The following is a 25,649-nucleotide window of genomic DNA, read 5'->3' as shown; positions in this document are numbered from 1 at the left end:
GGAAAGCCCTCCGGTGGCGGGCGCCGAGCCGGGTCGGGGCCGGGCGGCGGGCGGGCCGCGCCGAGGGCGGGGCCGGGCGCGCGGGGGCGGACCTCGGCGCGCTCCCGGGCGCTCGCTGGCTGTGGGGCCGCGGCGGCTCCTCTGCCGGGTCGCGCCGGAGGACGGGCTTCGGGCGGCGGCCGGGGCGGCCTGCGGACGGACGGGTGGGCCGAGGCGCAGGGCCCGCGCCCGCCGTCTCCCCCTCCTGCCTGCGCCGGGCCCGCGCCATGGCCGCCTCGCCGGGCTCGGGCAGCGCCAACCCGCGGAAGTTCAGTGAGAAGATCGCGCTGCACACGCAGCGGCAGGCCGAGGAGACGCGGGCCTTCGAGCAGCTCATGACCGACCTCACCCTGTCGCGGGTGAGGGCCCGGGCCGGCGCGGGCGGGCGGCCACAGCCGCGGGCGGGCCCCGCGCGGCGGGTGTGAGGTCGCGGGGCCGAGGCGATGGCGGGGCCGGGCGGGGTCGCGCCCGCGGAGTGGAACCCGGGAGCGGGGCCGGCGCGGCCGCGGCCTCGGCGCTTGCCTGCCTTCCGACACCCGCTGGAGGTTTGCTGTCGCCGCGGAGGTGGGAGGGTCGCGGGGCAGTGTGTACGGGGAGATGGGAAGGGGCCGAGCCCGGGAAGGCGGGCCGCCGAGTGAGGGCGGCCTAAGGGGGAGGGTGACCGGGAGCGCGGGGAGGAAATCACAAACAGCTCGGAGGCGGGCGGTGCGGCTTCTCACTGCTCCGAACATCCACCGCCCGCGAGTCCTCCCGGACTGCTCGGCGTGGAGGGCCCGAGGCACCCACCCGCTCCTTCGGGAGAGCTCCGCGCACCAGTGAATCCAGGATCGGCCCCGGGCTGGTTTGGGGTCTGTCTGGGTATCGAGATGTGATTCCATGTCGAGTGTGGGACTTCGCTACTCTTCCTCCATGGAGGTGCTGTATCGCTCCGGTTTACTGACTTCAGCCCCGATGGTTCATGAGAACTGGGAAGGTGTACAGCGTTGCTGGTGACGGAGGAGGGTCCAGGAGGAATAAGGCGCCAGCCTGGACAAACACTCGGCGAGGTTAGGTAACTGTCGAGGGAGGCAGTGGAGGATGGAGAGCCAACAGGAGTGTCCGCGCAGAACTGCAGAGAACGAGGGTCAGCGTGAGCGGGGCAGGCAGGCCTTGAGGATCCTGAATGCTGACCTTGAAGGACCATCAGGAGCATGGGGGAGGATGTACAGAAGCGGGGGCGGGGTGTGGGCAGCCTGAAGGAGAATTGAGAGCCGAGTCGCAAACTAGTGGTCCCTGGCTCGCTGAGCTGCAGACGCGATATTTTTTGGCCATTGGTGCTTGGGAAAACTGGAATCTGTCGCCAGAATTGGGAGATTTTTCATAGAAATCAAAGTTGGAGATTTTAATGTACAGTCAAAATTTCGTTCTTTATCTCTACTTTAAATATATATATTTATATACATTTAAAATTGGGAGACCCGATAACACTCCTCCTGATTTCCCATGTGACAGCTAGCTGGCTGGAGCTGGGTGATGGCTGCCCCCTCAAATGGAGCATGTATTCTCTGGTTGGCCACAGTTCACCCCACAGCCTGTCATGTCCCCCACTCCTGAGGCTAGGTGTCACTTGCCATTTATCATATTTTTGATGGTGTTTTCTTTTAGCGAGGTTAAGGAGAAAGTGAAATATCTCTTGTACTTACATTTCTATCATGATGAGAAGAAATATATATAGATAGTGCTAAACCCTGTAGCTCAGATTCTCTTGAGTTTAGCAAGCCTGATCAGCTCTGCCCCATATGATAACTCAATTCAGCCACCACTTTTCTCTATTCTAATTGCTATAAAATTATGATGTCATTTTGTCCTTCACCTTGTACAGGGCATTATTTACATGTTAATTCTGCCTGTGTTCTTTTCTACTCTCTACCAATTGCAAGTAAAATAATAAATACTGCTTGGCTCCACTGTGTTCATACACACAAAGGCAAACGATAACACTGAATTTGCCTAGTAATCTTTGCTTATTTAAAATTTTAAGGGTAACTTTCATAATGAAATTATAAAACTGAAACCCTTCTTGTAGAGAACTCGTAGATCCCCAAGCATATGTTCCAAGGGTCCAAAGATCTCAGATGGAGAAGAATCTATCCAGTTCATTATTGATAATCAGATAGCAGACATACTGATTTTCCATTACTAGCCCATGGTGGGCATGCTTATAAATGGAACAGATATCGCTAATCAATCTAGGTACTCTTTCCTTTCTGAGTCTGTTGGGCTTCTACTTTTTCTCCATATAATCAGAGTCAGTCCTTCAGAGTTGGAGTTAAATCCTATTTGTTTAGTTGGTGGGATAGATTAGATTATAGAGAATTTTTCACTCTAGCTTTAGGGGTGCAGCCTTACCTGGAAGCAATGGAAAATTTTTGAGAAGAGAATGCTAGGAGGATCAGTTCAATGGTGGTACCTGGGATTATAAGGAGAGGGAAAAAAATGGAGGCAGATATGCCTGGAAAGAGGCTGTTCCTTTGTTCATTCATTAATTTGTTGGTACTTGAGTCCCCAGTGGGGGTATAGGGGTGGGGGGAGGTGAAGACGTGGTACCTTGCTTCAAAGATCTTATTAATTTGTTTAGCAAATACTTTTTGAGTCTCTGGTGTGTGCTGGGGCTTCGGATGGACACTGGGGATATAGTAGTGTCTTGTCATAGATTTTAGGGTTTAATGGGGAAGACATTCATTTGACAAGTCAGGACACATTTTGATGAATAGTACGAAAGGGGAACAGTTGGGAATGTATGATAGGGAGTCCTCACCTCTTCTAGTGGCGTAAAGGGTTAGTAGGAGTGGGGAAGGCATGTGAGGGTATATGCTCGTGTGTTGAGGGAGGGGAGAGTGTTTTAGGCACAGGGGACAGAGGTTCAGCAAGGGGATGAGGAGGGTAATTTGAGATGAGGCATTCATGGGGATTTGGGACTTGATCCTAAGGACAATGGAAAGTCATTGAAGGGGTTGAACCAGGGGAGATCTGCATTTTGAAAGAATGCCTCTAGCTCCAGAATATAGGATAGATCAGAGGAGGAGGTAGCAGGGAAATGCTTTGGAGTCTAGGAGATGTGATGGTGGCATTGGCAAGGGTGGTAGCAACAGGGAGGCAGAGAGGTGAACAGATTGATACTTAGGAAGTAGAAAGGACCAGACTTGGTGAATGGATGAGGGAGGTGAGGGAGAGGGAGGACTCAAGGATGATCCCCAGCTTTCGGACTTGAGCCATTTCAGGGTATCCTCCGCTAAGAGAGGGAGCGCTGGCAGGAGCAAGGCGGGAGCTGACTCAGTGTCAGGAGATGCTGAGTTTGAGGTGCCTGTGAAGCATTTAAGTAGAGATGGGCCAGCAGATAGTTGTATATATGGTCCTGGAGCTCAGGAGAGAAGTCTAGGCTAGTGGGAATCTTTGGTGTATAGCAGCAGGAGTAGATTCTGCTGCTTAGGAAGAATTTCTAGAAAAAATCTTAGAAATTGGTGGCCTAATTTGGCCCTCTGATTTTTTTTTTTCTTCAATTAGGGCCAACAGTGAATATTGTGATTTTACGTTAAAATCTGTACTCTGGCTTCTTTTGAAAAAAGAGATCATCTAACAACACTTACCCTACATTTCCGCATGGCAGCAATTGCCTGGAGTTGAATAGCTGCTGCCCCCCTTAGACAGGGCACGGTGTGTCCTTCAGTTTGCCACAGTCCCCGTCACTCCCTGTGGTTTCCTCACAGTGATTCTGGGCTGCTTCGCTTACTTATCTTCCATACTTGGCACCTGTAGGCTTTTGAGTTTGTAACCCCTGCTATACATAGAGTGAAACATGGAAAGGGCCTAGGAGAAGCCCAAGGAGCTCCACCATTTAAAGGGGAGGTAGAGGAGGAGGAGCCAGCAAAGAAGACTGAAGAGCAACCAGAGAGGTAGGAGGAGAGCCAGGAGGATTATGGTTAAGAGGAGGGGATGTGGACCAGCCGAACCCTGTGCTGCTGACTTGGTCTGATGTGATAAGGACTCGTTCTTTGGTCCAGTCATGTGGAGGTCATTGGTAACCTTGGTGGGAGCTACCGCGTCCACAGTGTGCTGGGTGGAAGGGAGGTTGTGAGGCACTGAGGCCTTGAATGGAGGAAGTGGGACAGGGTTGGGAACTTGTTCAAGAAGTTTGGCTTTGAAGGACCACTGGTAGTGTGGAGAAACCACACAATCAATAGCACATCAACCTGGAGTGTTAATTTTGCTGGGAGATTTGGGAAAAACTATTACTTTTATATTAAAACAAACAATAGATATGTTATGGCATAGTGAGGCCTCAGAGAGGAATAGAGGAGACTAGAAAGATTAGATTTGGGCTGAATATGGAGCATTATCTCTTTGCCAGCCACTGTGCTGATCACTTTACGTTCATTATCTCATGTAGTTCTCACAGTAACCCTGTGGACTGTGTATCTGGAGCGATCCTCATTTTGCAGGAGAGCAAACAGACTTGAGACATAAGGTTGCATGGCTGGTAAGAGGCAGAGCTGGGGTTTGATTATGGTTGTCACACTGAATGTCTATATGCTGAACTGCTTTTTCTCCCCCATTAGGGTATCTAATTGTACCAGTGGCGTTTGTTGAAAATGGTTTTCTTTCTCCATTGAATTGCTCTGACACTTTTGTCAAAAATCAACTGGCCATGTATACATCGGTCTATTTTTGGACTCTCTCCTGTTCTATTGATCTGTTCATCTCTCTTTTGAACAACAGCACATTGCCTGGATTGCGATAGCTTTATAGTCAGTCTTGAAACAAGGTAACTTAAGTCTTCCACCTTTACTGTTCTTAAAAATTGCTTTGGCTACTCTAGGTCATTCGCACATCTACAGATTTTAGAATTATCAATTTCTGTGAAAAGGCCTGCTGGGATTGTGTTGACTACTACAACACTTTTTCAAAAAGGAATTAGTGAGACTTAGATCTCATTTCATATAGGCATTGGAGAAAATTCCACTAAAAGTGTGTGACTATAGGCTAAAAGTTGCTAACTCAAGGTACTGGGTGAGGCAGGTCAGGAAAATGAGTGGAGGGGCGCGGAATGAGATGGTAAATGGTAGCTGATCTTGGGCCATAGTGGTGGAGTAACAGGGTACAGTGAGGACATGGGCAAACTGGAGAACCCAAGCCCTGTCTAAGGGGGCAGGCATTTCTCAGCTCCACGCACTGTTGCCATGAAGAATATGGGTTCAGTGTCATTAGATCTTTCAATCAAGACAAGATGGAAATCCAGATGTTTGTGGCTTCTTGCAATTTAAAAATTTAAAACATTGAGTGGGTCAGTAGCATGTGGGTCAGACAGAACTCTGTAGGCTAACCATGTCCTGTCGCCTGCCAGTCCATGACCTCTGCCTCAGGCTAATCAGGCTTTTGTCCTCATTTTCCTCATCAGTAAGCATGACGGTACTGAAGACAGTCTCTAAGGTTCTTTCTAGCTCAATGGCTCTAAATTTCAAAAGAGAAAAGTGTCAGAATTACTCAAGGGTTTAGGAGGTAGTTGAGGTTATCAACAATAATGATAATATTTTGAGCAGTTGTCCAGACCTGTACACTTTACACACCACTGTCATGTCTGTTCTCTGTTTTAATCCTTCCACCGTCTTTGTGAAGTAGGCCGCAGAATAATCTGTGCAACCACATGGGAGCTCCGGTTTACAATGTCAGGTCTTCCTGTTCCAAATCCAGTGCTCTTTTTACTGTAGCACAGCCGTCTCTGAAGACTCTAGAAATGGGCAGTTTGGTAGGGACAGCAGATATGGACGACCGCTAAGAGAGCCTCAAGCTCGGTTGAAGGCAAATCTCTAGCTAGATTTAGAACTTAGCTTGGTTGAAGTGTCAAGGCTTTTGGGTAAGAGTTGAAGCCTTTGTGAGAACTCCCTGCAGGTAGGAACTTTGGCACATATTCATCTTAGTAAGCTAGCGTCTGGCACAGTACCTGACACACAGTTAAAACGTTTTTATGTAAGTGACTAAGTGGATGGATTGATGCAAGAAGGAATCAAAGGCTTTAGATCAAGGGGGCTGAGAATTTTGTCAAGAGACTTTCAAGGATAGAGAGTCAAATGCTTCTGGTTGAGAATGTCAAGATCAAAAGCTGAGACTTTATAACTTAGCTGATAGATGGGAAAAGCTCATCATGGCTTCCTTCTCATATTTGGCTCTCAGATCTGGGTTTTGATTAATAGAGTTTTACTGTGCAGTATGTTTGAGAAATCAAGTACAGTGGGTATAAGGAAGTTAAGGCTGCCAAAGGGTTTTATATGCCTTTAAAACTTCCAAACAGATACAAGTCCTTATCTTTGGAGATGCATATTGAAATATGGAATGCTAGGATGCCTGGATTTCTTTCAGTGGAGTGCAGTGGGTGATGGAGGAGGTAAAGATGAATCAAGATTGGATGTAAGTTGATCATTGTTGGAGCTGGAAGATGAAGAGATGGGGTTTCATTTTACTTGTCTCTATTTTGTACGTATTTGAAAATTTTCATAATAAATGTAAAAACAAAAAATCAGAGCGCTTCTTAGGTGCAGCGATGCTTTTGGTCAACCAAACTTCACTTTTCTCTGAGCTTGTGAATAGTATAATCATTGAGGGAGAAATGGAACAAAGGAAAGGTACATGGGAGAAATAAGAATGTGGGTTTTGAGTTAGCCATAGTTAGCCTCCTCTAGCTGTGTGACCTTGGGCAGGTGTCTGAACTTCCCTGAGTCTGGGTCTCCACGTTCGTAAAAGCAGGATCATGTGGTCTCCCTTGGTGATTGCTGAGAGGGTTAGGGATAAAGTGGGCAGAGCGTCTGAGGACAGCATCTGGCTCATCTTAGGGGCTCATATCTGGTAGTTTTTATTATTATTAGACAAAGACAGAGAGTAATGAAAGGGTAAAAACCTGCCTCGGAGTTCCTATCTACCCTTTCTTCCCTACATGAATTACAAGTGCGAAGGGTTACATAACCACAGAGGTAATTTATTATTTTAGAAGCAGAACTCTTAAAGACCAAATTGGACCACTCTGGGGTTTACAAGAACTGTAACCAGTTTACTGCCTTTTGAAAAATGAAGCAAGGAAGAGCTTACAGAAGAAAAGCATATTAAAACAGTGGGATAGGGCTCCCCTGGTGGCGCAGTGGTTGGGAGTCCGCCTGCCGATGCAGGGGACACGGGTTTGTGCCCCGGTCTGGGAAGATCCCATATGCCGCGGAGCGGCTGGGCCCGTGAGCCATGGCCGCTGAGCCTGCACGTCCAGAGCCTGTGCTCCACAACGGGAGAGGCCACAACAGTGAGAAGCCCGCGTACTGCAGGAAAAAAAAAAAAAAAAAAAAAAAAAAACAGTGGGATACCGTTTTATACCTGTTCAGTTGACCTCCTTCTTTTCCCCAATTAATGATAATATCCAGTGTTAGTGAGTTTTTGGTCAAACTGTTTTCTCATATATACATTGGTATACCCTCTGGGAAAACATTTTGGCAGTGTGTATGGAGAGCCATCAAAAGGCCCAAACCCAGAGACTTAGTAATCACTCTTTGCAGTGTGTTCTAAGGAAATAATTCAGAAGAAGAAATGTCATATAGCCATTAAAAATGCTTATGTAATATCATAGAAAAGAGTTATGATGTAAGCATGCAAGATTGTACCTATGTTGTGATCACCACTGTGCAGCTATTACTCATATATGTAAAAGGCGACTGGAAAAGAGCATGGAGAAGGGAAGATAGTCAATGTGTTAGAGTCATGGACAGTGGCTTAGTTTATTTTAAGAAATTCTTTTGTTGCTGCGCCTCCACACACATACACTCAAAGACCGTGCAAGAGTACCTCACTGTCATGGCTGAGACATTTAGCACAGGGGTAAATTCTTTCCAAAAATAGACTAATCAAAACCCAGAAAGCACTGGAAACCTGAAGGTTTTAAGTAGAGAAGAAACTGAAGCCAAGACTTTCACTCTTGAACCATTTCGCTACACAACACCATACTTTGATGCTTCTTTCAGATCTTTGCTGTCATCTCTCAACAACTTTGAAATGTCTTTGTTCCCAGGTTCAATTTCAGAAGCTTCAGCAACTGCGCCTTACACAGTACCATGGAGGATCCTTACCCAATGTGAGCCAGCTGCGGAGCAGTGCCTCCGAGTTTCAGGTACCTGAGATACTTACTTTCTTTGAGCTGAGTGGAGTGTAAAAAGAGAAGCAAAAAGTTTTCTTGAAAAGATTAGATCTTGGCTTCCCTGGTGGCACAGTGGTCGGGAGTCCGCCTGCCAGTGCAGGGGACATGGGTTCGAGCCCTGGTCCGGGAGGATCCCACATGCCACGGAGCAGCTGAGTCCATGCGCCACAGCTGCTGAGCCTGCGCTGTGGAGCCCACGAGCCACAACTACTGAAGCCCGCATGCTTAGAGCCTGTGCTCTGCGGCAAGAGAGGCCAGCACCATGAGGGGCCCAGTGCACTGCAGCAAAGAGGAGTCCCCACTCGCCACAGCTAGAGAAAAGCCTGCGTGTAGCAACGAAGACCCAACGCAGCCAAAAGTAAAAGAAAAAAAAAGATTAGATCTTGAAGATAAACTGGGCTTAGATACAGTTCAGCGTTCTTCTGGGAAGTCCATTGTTATTCTTTTTCCTGGTTACTGCAGCATACGAGTGTTATTTCACAAATGGTCTAAGGCAGCACTGTCCATTGGAAATATAATGTGCGTCACATATGTCATTTAAACACTTCTAGTAGCCACATTAAAGAAAAAGAAACCAGTATAATTAATTTTAATATTATTTAAATGATTTAAATAATTATTTGACCTAATCTATCCAAAATATTATTGTTTAAACATAGAATCAATATTAAAACACATTAATGAGATATTTCACATTCTTTTTTTTCTTTTTTTTAAATTAAGTCTTTGAAATCTGGTGTGTATTTTGCACTTAAAGCACATCTTAATTTGTACCAGCCATGTTTCACTACCTTCATGTGGCTAGTTTCTACCATGCTGGACAGGACAAATCTACAGCATAGATAAGTGGTCTATACTGCACTTATTTTTAAATTAAAAAAAAATTTTTTTTTGGCTGTGTTGGGTCTTCATTGCTGCGCAAGGGCTTTCTCTAGCTGCGGTGAGCAGGGGCTACTCTTTGTCAAGGTGCGTGGTCTTCTCATTGCAGCAGCTTCTCTTGTTGTGGAGCACAGGCTCTAGATGCATGGGCTTCAGTAGTTGCAGTATGTGGGCTCAGTAGTTGTGGTGTGTGGGCTCAGTAGTTGTGGCTTGCAGGCTCTAGAGCACAGGGTCAGTAGTTGTGGCGCACGGGCTTAGTTGCTCCGTGGCATGTGGGATCTTCCCAGACCAGGGATCGAACCCCTGTCCCCTACATTGGCAGGCGGATTCTTAACCATTGCACCACCAGGGAAGTCCCTATATTGCATTTAGATTAGTGCAGTGTCATAGGGTGCTTTAATCATTCATATTAGTGAAGAGCCTTGTTAAAAACAATGTGGAATTGGTGATTTAGACAGTGGTATATGGTACTGTTTTTAAGATCTGAATTAGATTTAGATATCCTAGTCTTTGAATAATTAGGAGGCTGACATTCTAATTATACAATTTAAGGTTCAGTGTTAAATTTCTTTGTTGTGAAATCTGGTTCACTTGTTTGATGATGTCCCGTAAAGCAGAAATATTATTTAAATGGATACTTCCATTTGGGAGTGCTAATAGGAACTCTTAAATGTAATGTGATTAGAAAAAGTACTATATGAACATATTTGTACCTTAGTACACTGGAATCTTCTCTTTAATGAGTTTGGAATCTCACTATAATACTGCCTATATTAGAAATCTACCTCTATAGATCAAACTATCTTACATGTTGGCCATTGGGTCATTAAGTATCCAAATAAAGTAGATTTCTGCTTTATGCTGGATTTCATGCTTCAGAAGATAGAACTTTGTCAAGATATGCTGTGTTTGAAATCCCGATTTTGTGGTACTTTCCTGTCAACTTTAGAGGAATATAGAATGTACTGTAGTGTCCTTTTCCTTGTGTATTGGGGGATGGGATGAAGTGACAGACCCAGGGCTTCCCGGGATTCTTTCTCTGAGTAATTTTTAAACTTTGAAACAATCACAAACTTACAGAAAAGTTGGACGTACAGTAAAAAATAACTGTATTTTTACCCTTGAGAATAAGTTGCTGACCTAATGCCCTATCAACCCAAAATACTTCACCGTGTATTTCCTATAAGCAAGGCTGTTGTTCTACATAACCTGAATAGAACCATCAAAATCAGGAAATTAACAGTGATGCATTATTACCATTTGATCCTGAGACCCCATTCAGGTTTCACCAGATATCCCATTAGTGTCCTGTACAGCAAAAGGATCCAGTTCAGAGCGCATACATTGTCTTTAGTCTCCTTCAGTCTAGAACAATTTTTCAATCTTTTATTTTTGACATTAAAGAAATTATTTTTGACTTTTGTGACCTTGCCACTTTTGAAGATCACAGGCCAGTTCTTTTTTAGAATATCTCTCTGTTGGGGTGTGTCTGATGTTTCTTCATGATTGGATTCAGATTACGCATCTTTGGCAGGAATAGCCAAAGGTGGTTCTGTTATTGTATCCCATTAAGTGGGTGATTTTTCATTTTCATGATGTTCACTTCTATCACGTAGTTAAGGTGGTGTCTGTCAGTCTTCTCCACTCTGAAGTTACTCTTCTCCTTTGTAATTAATAAGTATTTTGTGAGGAGATACTTTATCCTGATTCTCATCAAACTTTCAATTTATACATTTATTTATTTATTTCTATATTTGTGGTTTTGTGATTTCTTATTTTTTCCATGGTTTATAATCTATAACTATTATTGTTATTTTGATCCTCACATTATCCCTGATTAGGCCAATAGGAGCTCCTTGCCAGGATTCTTGTCAAACAGAAAAAAAGGGAATCCCAGAAGCATAAATTTTTTTTAAGCAAACATTTTTGAAGTGTAATTTATATGCAATACAATTGACCTTCTTTAGATTTACAGGTTATGTTGTATAATTACCACCACAATCAAGATACAGAACAGTTTCATCATCCCCCAGAAGTTCCCTTAATATCCCTTTGTAATCCATTCCCATCCCCTACCTCCAGCCTCTGGAACCACTGATATGTAGTTTTGCCTTTTCCAATGTATCCTATAAACAGAATCAGAAGTAGAGTTCTTCTTTCACTTAGCAATTGCATTTGAGACTCATCCATGTTGTGGCATGTATGAGTTTCCTAGAGCTGCCATAACAAAGTACCACAAACTGGGTGGCTTACATTTTGAACAGCAGAAATTTATTCTCTCACAGTTCTGAGGCTGGAATTGTGAAATCAAGGTGTCCGTAGGGCCATGCTCTCTGGGGACTCTAGGGAAGAATCCTTCCTCGTCTCTTCCTAGCTTCTCTTGGTTGCCTCCAGTCCTTGGTGTCCCTTGGCTTGTAGCTCCATCATTCTGCTCTCTGCCTCCATTCCATATGACCTTCTTCCCTGTTTGTCTGTGTCCAAATCTCCCCCTTCCTTCTCTTATAAAGACACCAGTCATTGGATTTAGGGCCCATCCTAATCCAGTATGACCTCATCTTAACTTGTTTACATCTGCAAAGATTCTCTTCCCAAATAAAGTCACATTCATGGGTACTTGGGGTTAGGACTTGAACAAATCTTTTTTGGGGAACATGATTCAGCCCACTACGTTGCAGTTATCAGTAGCTGCCTCTTTTTATTGCTGAGTAGTATTCCATTGTATGGAGGTACTGTAATTGGTTTATCCATTCATCACTTGATGAGCATTTGGATTGTTTCCACCTTTTGACAATTGTGAGTAAAGATATTCACATTCAGTTTTTGTGTAAACACCTAGTAGTGGAACTGCTGGATCAAATGTAAGTGTATATTTAACTTTGTAAGAGACTGCCAAACTGTTTTACAAAGTGGCTATACCATTTCACATTCCAGCAATGTTCCAGTGACTCTGCATTCTCTCCAGCCCTTGGTATTTCATTTCTTTTTTTTAAAATTGTGGTTAAAAAAAACACAACATAAAATTTATCATCTTAACCATTTTTTTGACTTTTTATTTTATTTTATTTTTTTCACACACACACACACTGTATTTTATTTTTATAAGAGATAAATAAACTGACACCAAGCATTGTAAATGGATGACCACAACAAAAACAACAATGATTGCAATTACCAAACACGAAACACACTCATACTATGTCATAATATTGACATTCAGTCCAGTAATCCTCCACTGTAACGCGCCTTTATTTTGCAGTGAAAATTGATTTGTATATTTTTTGCCTCTGAGTCCTTGTGGGATTATTATTTTTTTTATTCAAACAGAAAGTCACAAATATTATAATCATCCTCATCAGTTCACTCAGTCCCATGTAATTAATTTTCTTTTTCATCTTGAACTTTTGTTAGCACTTTTATGAATTCATCAGTTTTCCATTAGAGTTCTGAAAATGCTTATTCATTCAGTTCAGCAATATAGTTAGTTACCAGAAACCTGTACTTGCCAGAGTCTTTTCCATGAATTCCTTGAAGATGAAACCCTTTTATAGAAACATTTTTGTGAAAGCTTCAGAGTACACCCAGAACTGTCTGTAAATGACAAAAGACTTAAAAATGACCACGGTTAAAAATTTGGTGAAAGTTCATAATAATGCAATTGACAAGGAAATTTAGTTATTTCTGAGATGTACATTTTAAAGTAATAACTAGAATTATGGCTTATAACATTATACCAGAACATATAAGATTTTTAGAAATTTCATGTAATGTCTGAAACATTTACATTAACATATTTCCATATAAATAACCCAAAGAAAGTTTAGCATTAGTTGTTTTTTTTTGTTTGTTTTTTAATACTGCAGGTTCTTATTAGTCATCAATTTTATACACATCAGTGTATACATGTCAATCCCAATCGCCCAATTCAGCACACCACCATCCCCACCCCACCGCGGTTTTCCCCCCTTGGTGTGCATACGTTTGTTCTCTACATCTGTGTCTCAACTTCTGCCCTGCAAACCGGTTCATCTGTACCATTTTTCTAGGTTCCACATACATGCGTTAATATACGATATTTGTTTTTCTCTTTCTGACTTACTTACTCCGTATGACAGTCTCTAGATCCATCCACATCTCAACAAATGACTCAATTTCATTCCTTTTTATGGCTGAGTGATATTCCATTGTATATATGTACCACAACTTCTTTATTCATTCATCTGTCGATGGGCATTTAGGTTGCTTCCATGACCTGGCTATTGTAAATAGTGCTGCAGTGAACACTGGGGTGCATGTGTCTTTTTGAATTATGGTTTTCTCTGGGTATATGCCCAGTAGTGGGATTGCTGGATCATATGGTAATTCTATTTTTAGTTTTTTAAGGAACCTCCATACTGTTCTCCATAGTGGCTGTATCAATTTACATTCCCACCAACAGTGCAAGAGGGTTCCCTTTTCTCCACACCCTCTCCAGCATTTGTTGTTTGTAGATTTTCTGATGATGCCCATTCTAACTGGTGTGAGGTGATACCTCATTGTAGTTTTGATTTGAATTTCTCTAATAATTAGTGATGTTGAGTGTCTTTTCATGTGTTTGTTGGCAATCTGTATATCTTCTTTGGAGAAATGTCTATTTAGGTCTTCTGCCCATTTTTGGATTGGGTTGTTTGTTTCTTTAATATTGAGCTACATGAGCTGTTTATATATTTTGGAGATTAATCCATTGTCCGTTGATTCGTTTGTGAATATTTTCTCCCATTCTGAGGGTTGTCTTTTCGTCTTATTTATGGTTTCCTTTGCTTTGCAAAAGCTTTTAAGTTTCATTAGGTCCCATTTGTTTATTTTTGTTTTTATTTCCCTTACTCTAGGAGGTGGATCAAAAAAGATCGTGCTGTGATTTATGTCAAAGAGTGTTCTTCCTATGTTTTCCTCTAAGAGTTTTAGAGTGTCTGGTCTTACATTTAGGTCTCTAATCCATTTTGAGTTTATTTTTGTGTATGGTGTTAGGGAGTGTTCTAATTTCATTCTTTTACATGTAGCTGTCCAGTTTTCCCAGCACCACTTATTGAAAGGACTGTCTTTTCTCCATTGTATATCTTTGCCTCCTTTGTCATAGATTAGTTGACCATAGGTGTGTGGGTTTATATCTGGCTTTCTATCTTGTTCCATTCATCTATGTTTCTGTTTTCATGCCAGTACCATATTGTCTTGATTATTGTAGCTTTGTAGTATAGTCTGAAGTCAGGGAGTCTGATTCCTCCAGCTCCGTTTTTTTCCCTCAAGACTGCTTTGGCTATTTGGGGTCTTTTGGGTGTCCATACAAATTTTAAGATGATTTGTTCTAGTTCTGTAAAAAATGCCATTGGTAATTTGATAGGGATTGCATTGAATCTGTAGATTGCTTTGGGTAGTATAGTCATTTTCACAATATTGAGTCTTCCAATCCAAGAACATGGTATATCTCTCTATCTGTTGGTATCATCTTTAATTTCTTTCATCAGTGTCTTATAGTTTTCTGCATACAGGTCTTTTGTTTCCCTAGGTAGGTTTATTCCTAGGTATTTTATTCTTTTTGTTGCAGTGGTAAATGGGAGTGTTTCCATAATTTCTCTTCAGATTTTTCATTATTAGTGTATAGGAATGCAAGAGATTTCTGTGCATTAATTTTGTATCCTGCAACTTTACCAAATTCATTGATTAGCTCTAGTAGTTTTCTGGTGGCATTTTTAGGATTCTCTATGTATAGTATCATGTCATCTGCAAACAGTGACAGTTTGACTTCTTCTTTTCCAATTTGTATTCCTTTTATTTCTTTTTCTTCTTTGATTGCTGTGGCTAGGACTTCCAAAACTATGTTGAATAATAGTGGTGAGAGTGGACATCCTTGTGTCATTCCTGATCTTAGAGGAAATGCTTTCAGTTTTTCACCATTGAGAATGATGTTTGCTGTGGGTTTGTTGTATATGGCCTTTATTAGGTTGAGGTAGTTTCCCTCTATGCCCACTTTCTGGAGAGTTTTTATCATAAATGGGTGTTGAATTTTGTCAAAAGCTTTTTCTGCATCTATTGAGATGATCATATGGTTTTTATTCTTCAATTTGTTAATATGGTGTATCACATTGATTGATTTGCATATATTGAAGAATCCTTGCATCCCTGGGGTAAATCCCACTTGATCATGGTGTATGATCCTTTTAATGTTTTGCTGGATTGTGTTTGCTAGTATTTTGTTGAGGATTTTTGCATCTATATTCATCAGTGATATTGGTCTGTAATTTTCTTTTTTTGTAGTATCTTTGTGTAGTTTTGGTATCAGGGTGATGGTGGCCTCATAGAATGAATTTGGGAGTGTTCCTTCCTCTGCAATTTTTGGGAAGAGTTTGAGAAGGATGGATGTTAGCTCTTCTCTAAATGTTTGATAGAATTCACCTGTGAAGCCATCCGGTCCTGTGCTTTTGTTTGTTGGAAGATTTTTAATCACAGTTTCAATTTCATTACTTGTGATTGGTCTGTCCATATTTTCTGTTTCTTCCTGGTTCAGTCTTGGAAGGTTATACCTTTCTAAGAATTTGTCCATTTCTTCCAGGTTGTCCATTTTATTGGCATAGAGTTACTTGTGGTAGCCTCTTAGGATGCTTTGTATTTCTGTGGTATCTGTTGTAACTTTTCCTTTTTCATTTCTAATTTTATTGATTTTAGTCCTCTCCCTCTTTTTCTTGATGGGTCTGGCTAATGGTTTATCAATTTTGTTTATTTTCTCAAAGAACCAGCTTTTAGTTTTATTGATCTTTGCTATTGTTTTCTTTGTTTCTATTTCATTTCTTTCTGCTCTGATCTTTATGATTTCTTTCCTTCTGCTAACTTTGGGTTTTGTTTCTTCTTCTTCCTCTAGTTCCTTTAGGTGTAAGGTTAGATTATTTACTTGAGATTTTTCTTGTTTCTTGAGGTAGGCTTGTAAACCTCCCTCTTAGAACTGATTTTGCTGCATCCCATAGGTTTTGTTTTTATTTTATTTTATTTTATTTTATTTATTTTTTTTTTGCGGTACACGGGCCTCTCACTGTTGTGGCCTCTCCCATTGCGGGGCACAGGCTCTGGACACACAGGCTCAGCGGCCATGGCTCACGGGCCTAGCCACTCCGCGGCATGTGGGATCTTGCTGGACCGGGGCACGAACCTGTGTCCCCTGCATTGGCAGGCGAACTCTCAACCACTGCCCCATCAGGGAAGCCCAGAAGGCAGGTTCTTTACCACTGGACCACCAGGGAAGTCCCCTCCATAGATTTTTAGGCTCAGCTTTTTGACTTCTACGAAAAGTCGTGTTGGGATTTTAAGTGGGATTTCACTGAATCTGTAATCAGGTTGGGGAGAACTGATGTTTTAATACTGAGTTTTCTAATCCATGAACACGGAACAGAAGCAGAGATTTTTTGATTCAAGTTAAGTTGCTTATAATTAGTTATTTAAACACAGTCCACTTCCTTTTATGTTTATAGATCATTTTGGAGTTTACAGAATGTTTTCACAACTCTTATTCTACTTGATCCTTAATACATTAGTTGGTAAGCATAGCACTATATTAATATTGGTTAAAGACCAATTTTCTATCCTAATGGAGGATCTAAAAGTACATTCTTTTCACCTAACCCATTGGGCCCTTATTCAGAGAACACAAACTTACCAGGTGAGTAAACCAAAGTAAGCTTTTCAGGCTAACTTCTGATAATCCTTAGCAACGGACAGGTCATTGGTCAGGGGTGGCTAAGGTTACAGCCCTCCTATTTCTAGGCAGGGCCTGGCGTGTGTACACTGAAGGCAGAGAGAGGAAGTGGGCATTATCTTCTTCTCTGAGGGCTAGGGCTGTCTATTCTGGTTAGGGGAGGGCCTGCCGTTCTCCAGTGCGTTGCAGCCTGCGTAACAGCAAGGGCGCCTGTTGGCTGTGCAGCCTGATTGTCAGGCAGCTACAGAGAGAGGGACACAGGGCATCTCTTTGTATAGTGCTATCTGGGTACAGTTGTAACCTTTCACATCCTTCACATAACCTCCCTAGTTCTTTCAAATTATATCACTAAAAACTAATCATACTTTTTTACATTTCTGACTACTACATTTTTTAAAAGTTGGGTCATCTTGTTTATAACTGAGAGTTTATAATTTAGGGAGCAATCTGGCAGCCAAAGGGAGAAAGCCCTATTGCAAGCAGAAGGGCTTGGCCAGATGCAAAATGGTGATTTTTCTGAGACCCACCACCAATACAAGTGGGTATAGTGAGGCCCAGAGTTTGCATAGCAAGTATTGTTGGAGAAGCAGAACTTAAAAATCGAGTCTTTGACTCCTAGTTCAATTTTAGTGGCTTTCCTTTGCTGAATTTCCTTTAAAAGTTTTATAAGATTCTTTAAAAAATGACTGGCAGGGAATTCCCTGATGGTCCAGTGGTTAGGACTCCACGCTTTCACTGCCGAGGGTGTGGGTTCTATCTCTGGTCAGGGAACTAAGATCCCACAAGCTGCACGGTGCAGCCAAAAAAAAAAAAAGATTGGCAAGGTACATTGGTTAAATTCAAACAAATGGAAGACAGAAGTAGCAGTATTAACCGCAAAATACTGCTGCTAATAATAGCCAACATTTGTTGAGTATGAGCTATGTGTCAGACACTGCATTAAGCTCGCTACATAGATTATTTACTTTTCACAAAAACCCATTGGGTATATGTATTTGGTAATTGTCATAGCATTATTTGAGTTGTATGTAATATAATAACATAGCAACAAATTGCAAAAAGCAAAAACTAGTAAAATTAGGAGAATGTGACAGCACAGTTGTAGATTTTTAATTCACTATAACAGTTGAGTCAGTACCCAAAATATAGAGTGATATCATTAGCAAATGAGGATTACTATATACAAAATGTCTTTTTGATAAAAGTCCCTTTTATTTTCTACTCAATATAAAATATGTAAAATCAGATATTATATCATTTCTTCAGCCTTCTGCCAGTGAAGCCCTGGTCCTTGAAATACTTTTTTATAATTTTTGTTGAAATATAGTTGATTTACAATGTTATGTTACTTTCAGGTATACAGCAAAGTGATTCATTTACCCATATATAAATAAATAAATAGATAAATAAATAAATATATATATATTCTGTTTTTACATTCTCTTCCCTTATAGGTTATTATAAGATATTGAGTATAGTTCCCTGTGCTCAAAAATTTATTCCTATAATTTTTTTCTCTAAAAAGGTAAGATAACCTTTTTTACATATTCATAGACAAATTTTAAAAACAACATTTTTTTTCCTGATTGTAAAAGTGATGCTTATTATAGAAAACAGGCAACATTCCTGTTCACATTTTGGCTGTTTTCTTTCAGTAGTTTTGTTGTGACTGTAAATATTTTTAAGAAAATCAACATCATACTGCATGTATAGTTTTGTATCTTTTTGACGTCATGAACACTTTATGTTTAAATGGTCTTCAAAAACATTATTTCTAGTGATTTATGATATTCTATCACATGGATGCACCACAATTTATTGAACTGCTCCCTTATTGTTGGACATTTGGGTTGTTTTCACTATTCATAGGATATGTGTGTGTGTGTGTGTGTGTGTGTGTGTGTGTGTGTTGTATGTATAAATCGATCATATACTAGGCCAAAGAATTTCTCAGTGAGTTAAAAAAATGTTCCACCGTGATAATCCCAAACTCCTCCAATTTCTGTAGTCGAAGTGCATCTCTCAGAGCTCCTCCAGGCCCTTGTCCTCCTCACTGTGGGCTATGGGGCCTGACAAGGGGGAAAGGGCAGCAGAAGCAGGTTTGGATGAAGGGTGGAGATCTGTGCACCCACCACACAGCACAGGGAGCACTCTGAACTTCGAGGAACTGAATTCCAAGGTGGTGAGAAGCTTATGTAGTGAAACAAGAGAGGCTGATTCTCACTGAATATCCTCGCAGATTGTGCAGGGCAGAAAGATGAGATGACAGGGATCTGTCCATCTTGTACTTCTTTTTTTCTGAAGGAAGAGCTGAGGTTCCTGGATGCTACCTTGTCAGCTTGGAGTTAAATGACCGGCGGGCCTGCAGCCCATCCTTCTCCTGAGCCTCCTCAGGCAAACCATGGAATTCTCTAAACCTCATCTGTGAATCATGATAATGACAGTCACTTGATGGGGTTGTTATGAGCATCTAGTGAATGCAGGATAAAATGCAGAAGAGCTTTGGAAACTGTCAAGTGTGAAACAACCATCAGTTATTAACACAAATAGTGCTCAGGAACAATTTGGAAGTCGGAAGTTTTTATTTATCACTTTCTACCTCTATTTTTCCTCTGCTCTTCTCATTCTCCCAACCCCACCGAAACCTGTGCTGTCCAGTATGGTAGTCACGAGCCAGATTTACATCTTTAATTAAGATGAAATAAAATTAGAGATTCAGTTTCTCACTCACACTAGCCACACTTCAGGTCTCAGTAGGCGCCACGTGGTGGGTGGCTGCTCCTGCGGTTGGCCCTCTTTATGCTGTGCCTGAGTCCCCATTTCAGCCCTGGGTTAAGGCTTCACCTGGCCCTAAAAACCCAGTGCTTTCAGATGATCTTCCCCTCCTTCCTTTCCTTCATCAGTCAGTGAGATTTTTGTGTCTTGGCTAAAGTGCTTGTTTGGATTACAAGAACAGTTTTCTGGGGGAATTCCCTGGCAGTCCAGTGGATAGGACTCGATGCTTTCACTGCTGAGGGCCCGGGTTCAATCCTTGGTCTGGGAACTAAGATCCTACGAGCCACGCAGTGCGGCCAAAAAAAAAAAAAAAGAAAGAAAAGTATTCTGATTAAATTTCATATAAAAAATTTAAGGATGGACCTAGAGATTATCATATTAAGTGAAGTAAGTCAGACGGAGAAAGAAAAATACCATATGATATCACTTACATGTAGAATCGAAACTATGATACAAATGAACCTATTTACAAAACAGAAACAGACTCACAGACTTAGAAAACAAACTTATGGTTACCAAAGGGGAGAGGGAGTGGGGAGAGATAAATTAGGAGTTTGGGATTAGCAGGTACAAACTACTATATATAAAATACATAGGGACTTCCCTGGTGGCGCAGTGGTTAAGAATCCGCCTGCCAGTGTAGGGGACATGGGTTTGAGCCCTGGTCTGGGAAGATCCCACATGCCTCGGAGCAACTAAGCCCGTGTACCACAACTACTGAGCCTGTGCCCTAGAGCTTGTGAGCCACAACTACTGAGCCAACGTGCCACAACTAAGAAAGCCCGTGTGCCTGGAGCCCATGCTCCACAACAAGAGAAGCTGCTGCAACTAGAGAAAGCCCATGCGCAGCAACAAAGACCCAATGCAGCCAAAAATAAAAAGATAAATAAATAAATTTATTTTAAAAATAATAAATAAAATAGAATAGATAAACAACAAGGTCCTACTGTATAGCACAGGGAACTATATTCAGTATCCTGTAATAACCATAATGGAAAAGAATATGAAAAATATATATATGTGCACATATGTATAACTGAATCACTTTGCTGTATACCAGAAACTAACACAACATTGTAAATCACTATATTTCAATAAAAATAAAAAATTTTAGCTTCCACTTCACTACTCTGAAGCACATTTATCAATATTTCAAAAGAGGATGCTTGCAAAATCACATGTCTCCAGTTGGCAGAATTCCACACAATAAATGATGGAAGTTAATCTGAAAGGCTGTGAGGAAGGGCTTATCCTTAAATAACTGGATGCACACACACCACACACACACACACACAAACACACGTGTGTGTGCACACGCAGGTGGACATCTGAAACAGCATACTGACCCTGGGAGGGCTTTTTGTTCTCCTGTTCCTTACTTCATCTAAGAGAGGATTAACTACTCTTCTTTTTCACTTCTCATTAATTGATAGATAATCAATAAATAAATTCAAAAATTTCTTGAGCACCTACTGTGGTGGCAGAAGCATATTTCTGTATGAAGCAGAAGAAAGATGGAAATGAGTAAGTTGGCCCCTCCACAGAAGAAGATTGTGGTCCAGTTAGTCCTTGTTGAACACCCCTCAGCTGTGGTCCTGAAGTCTGGGCAGACTGCATTTGGCCACTGCCCCCATGGAAGTAGGGCTGCTCTGCCTTAAGCCAAGAGTGATCATCATGAAGAAAAAGAAATAAAAGGAATACAAATTGGAAAAGAAGAAGTCAAACTGTCACTTTTTGCAGATGACATGATACTATACATAGAGAATCCTAAAAATGCCACCAGAAAACTACTAGAGCTAATCAGTGAATTTGGTAAAGTTGCAGGATACAAAATTAATGCACAGAAATCTCTTGCATTCCTATGCACTAACAATGAAAGATCAGAAAGAGAAATTAAGGAAACACTCCCATTCACCACTGCAACAAAAAGAATAAAATACCTAGGAATAAACCTACCTAAGGAGGTAAAAGACCTGTACTCAGAAAACTATGAGACACTGATGAAAGAAATTAAAGATGATACAAACAGTTGGAGCAATATACCATGTTCTTGGATTGGAAGAATCAATATTGCGAAAATGACTATACTACCCAAAGCAATCTACAGATTCAGTGCAATCACTATCAAATTACCAGTGGCATTTTTTTACAGAACTAGAACAAAAATTCTTAAAGTTTGTATGGAGACACAAAAGACCCCAAATAACCAAAGCAGTATTGAGGGTAAAAAACAGAGCTGGAGGAATCAGACTCCCTGACTTCAGACTATACTACAAAGCTACAGTAATCAAGACAATATGGTACTGGCATGAAAACACAGACATAGATCAGTGGAATAGGATAGAAAGCCCAGAGATAAACCCATGCACCTATGGTCAACTAATCTATGACAAAGGAGGCAAGGACATACAATGGAGAAAAGACAGTTTCTTCAATAAGTGGTGCTGGGAAAACTGGACAGCTACATGTAAAAGAATGAAATTAGAACACTCCCTAACACCATACACAAAAATAAACTCAAAATGGATTAGAGACCTAAATGTAAGACCAGACACTCTAAAACTCTTAGAGGAAAACATAGGAAGAACACTCTTTGACATAAATCACAGCAAGATCTTTTTTGACTCACCTCCTAGAGTAAGGGAAATTAAAACAAAAATAAACAAATGGGACCTAATGAAACTTAAAAGCTTTTGCAAAGCAAAGGAAACTACAATCAAGATGAAAAGACAGGGCTTCCCTGGTGGTGCAGTGGTTGAGAGTCCGCCTGCCGATGCAGGGGATACGGGTTTGTGCCCCGGTCCGGGAAGATCCCACATGCCGCGGAGCGGCTGGGCCCGTGAGCTATGGCCGCTGAGCCTGTGCGTCCGGAGCTTGTGCTCCGCAACGGGAAAGGCCACAACAGTGAGAGGCCTGCATACTGCAAAAAAAAAAAAAAAAAAAAAGATGAAAAGACAACCCTCAGAATGGGGGAAAATATTTGCAAATGAATCAGTGGACAAAGGATTAATCTCCAAAATATATAAACAGCTCATACAGCTCAATATTAAAAAAACAAGCAACCCAATCCCAAAATGGGCAGAAGACCTAAATAGACATTTCTCCAAAGAAGACATACAGATGGCCAAGAAGCACATGTAAAGCTGCTCAACATCACTAATTATTGGAGAAATGCAAATCAAAACTACAATAAGGTATCACCTCACACCAGTTAGAATGGGCATCATCAGAAAATCTACAAACAACAAATGCTGGAGAGGGTGTGGAGGGAAGGGAACCCTCTTGCACTGTTGGTGGGAATGTAAACTGATACAGTCACTATGGAGAACAGTATGGAGGTTCCTTAAAAAACTAAAAATAGAATTACCATATGATCCAGCAATCCCACTACTGGGCATATACCCAGAGAAAACCATAATTCAGAAAGACACATGCACCCCAATGTTCATTGCAGCACTATTTACAATAACCAGGTCATGGAAGCAACCTAAATGCCCATCGACAGATGAACAGATAAAGAATATGTGGTACATATACACAATGGAATATTACTCAGCCATAAAAATAGAATGAAATTGGGTCATTTGTTGAGATGTGGATGGATCTAGAGACTGTCATACAGAGTGAAGTAAGTCAGAAAGAGAAAAACAAATATCGTATATTTACGCATATATGTGGAACCTAGAAAAATGGTACAGATGAACCAGTTTGCAGGGGAGAAATGGACACACAGATGTAGAGAACAGACATATGGACACCAAGGAGGGAAAGTGGGGTGGTGGTGGTGATGGGGTGAATTGGGAGATTGGAATTGACCTATACACACTAATATGTATAAAATAGATAACTAATAAGAACCTGCTGTATAAAAAATAAATAAAATTCAAAAATTCCAAAAGAAAAAAAGAGTGATCCTGGAATCTCAGAGACCATCCCAAAATGGTTATGGCTTGGGTCACAGATGAAAGAGTCTCTGCAGAGACCTCAGAACAGCCTCTTGTGCCATCTATTGGTCTTCAGAAATTCCGTCTATCTCTACCATCAGCTCCCTCCCAGCGCCTCATATTTCCTGACCATCTCTCCTCTAGTTCTCTCTCCTGGAATTTTGGCAGTGACTTGCAAGGTGAACTTGCCCTAAGCCTCTGCTTCCTCTGGGTACCACGCAGGAGGAGGCTGTGGTGTGATGAGGAGTATGGCTTGGGTGTCCGGCTGACCTAGGCTTGAGTCCTGGCTCTATCACTCTTTTGATCTGTGATCCTGGGCTTTCCCTCAACCTCTCTAAGCGTTTTTTTGTTTGTTTTTTTGGTATATAAAATAGGGATAATAATAATTATCCATAAGATAAACTGAGATAATGGGAGGCATGGAAGCACTGACCAAGGGATTTGGGAGCTGGAGTGAGTTAAGAGAACTAGGGTGTAAAGATAACTGACTCCTTCCCAAGCCACTAACTAAATTCTGTTTATGTATGCTCCTTCATCAGAGTTTGTGGCTTTTGTGGCATAGTCATCTGCTCAAAAGTTAAAAGTGAGAGGGAATTTTGTTCCCAAGGTCATAAATCTTAGCCAGCCCAGCTCTTTGATACAGCATGGTCTCTGTCAGCCCCAAAACAATACCCTTTTATCCAAATACTATTAGGTAAAATGAGATAGGGAAGTGACCTTGGGCTTCTGCGTGAGATGTGGAAGACCACATTTACTAGTTATTTTAGCGTACGTTATTTCCAGGAAAGATTTTCACTGATTACTAATATCTATTTTATGTTATGTCTTAGTTTCTTTTTCAGCGAATGTTATTTTTCTGAATTTGTCCCTAAACTCTATTTAGGAGTCTGTACCTCCCAAACTATGTGCACTTTACAACTGTGGTTTTTTTGTTTTTTTGTTTTTTACTATCTATCTCTGTGCTTGATTTGCTCCCTGGTTTACCTTTGGTTTTGACTTCCAATGAGATGTTCTTCTCTTCTGCCTAAGGAAACAGTGAGAAGCACAGAAAGTTAGGGGCTTACTTAATAGTTTTGGAATGTGCATCTGTCCCAAAATAGGAACTGTGACCAAGAATATGGTTGTCATATTTTTAATACAGATTTGAGTAGTCCTTTTTTTCCCCCTTTTTATCTAACCATACGTGTTGAATAGAAAACTTAAGAATGAAAGAGTAGACAACTCATGAATCTCTAGTCATCCAGAATAAAGGCCTTTGATATTATATAAGGGGCAAGGGAACATTGGCTCCACACACTGAATTAGGAACATCTGCATCCATGAGAACTTGAACAAGAGACCTGGAATATTGCCACTTTCATTCTGCCTTTCACGTGCTCCTAAGTGTTCATGTAATGGAGGGTCAGAAATAGCGTGGATACTCCAAATAGTGCTTTAAAGACTGAACTGTATTACATCAATTTAAATTTTTTATGCCAGAAAAGTAGGAAAAGATGGGAATTTCTCCTGAAAAGTCCATCTATTGGATAAAATCAGAGGTCTGTTGGAAAAGAAATACCACGAGGACTGAAGTGCCAATGGACATTTTGCTTTAGAGTAAAAGCTTTAGCGCAACACAGAGGCTGCATGGTATGATGGCCAAAAGGTAGGACTCTGATTTCAAATCCAGCCTCTGCCACTTTCCAACCTGGTGACCTGTGACAAGTCACTTAACATCTCAGCCTCAGTTTCCTCACCTGTAAAGTGAGGATGGCAGTAATGCTGATATCAGAGTTTTGTCGTGAGGCATAAGTGAGTTAATATAGATAACACTCTTAGAGCAGTGTCTGGCACAAGGTGAGCACGTTGCACGTCTTTCCTCTTGTTATTGGTTTTGTTCCTACCCCACCCCCATCAGGCTGCTACCACCACTCTAATTACTTCTACCAACTCGTCTATGGCTACCTCTACGGCCGTACTACCTCTCGGGTTTTGGCATAGGCTTGGGTTGAGTTCTAGCTCTGACTATTTAAGTCTAAAAGTCTCCGTGTCTGCATTTGTAAAATAGCAGTGTTAAGAGTGTGCTTCCCAGGGTCCTGGTGAAGGTGACACC

At 41.5% G+C, this 25,649-nt stretch overlaps 1 protein-coding gene across 2 annotated transcripts in view; it reads left to right on the top strand.

Annotated features, from left to right (window-relative positions):
• The first annotated feature begins 266 nt into the window (after positions 1-266).
• CRTC3 (CREB regulated transcription coactivator 3) overlaps positions 267-25,649 on the top strand; it is a 97,370-nt gene continuing 71,987 nt past the window's right edge. For both annotated transcript variants that reach the window (XM_065871792.1, XM_065871793.1), the window contains exons 1-2: positions 267-398; positions 8,117-8,215. In XM_065871792.1, the coding sequence (XP_065727864.1) occupies positions 267-398; positions 8,117-8,215 (231 nt within the window). The remainder of the gene's footprint in view (positions 399-8,116; positions 8,216-25,649) is intronic.

This window comes from Phocoena phocoena, chromosome 2, assembly GCF_963924675.1.
Source record: "Phocoena phocoena chromosome 2, mPhoPho1.1, whole genome shotgun sequence".
Classification (NCBI taxonomy): Eukaryota; Metazoa; Chordata; class Mammalia; order Artiodactyla; family Phocoenidae; genus Phocoena; species Phocoena phocoena.
This window is presented reverse-complemented; position numbering and strand designations above follow the sequence as displayed.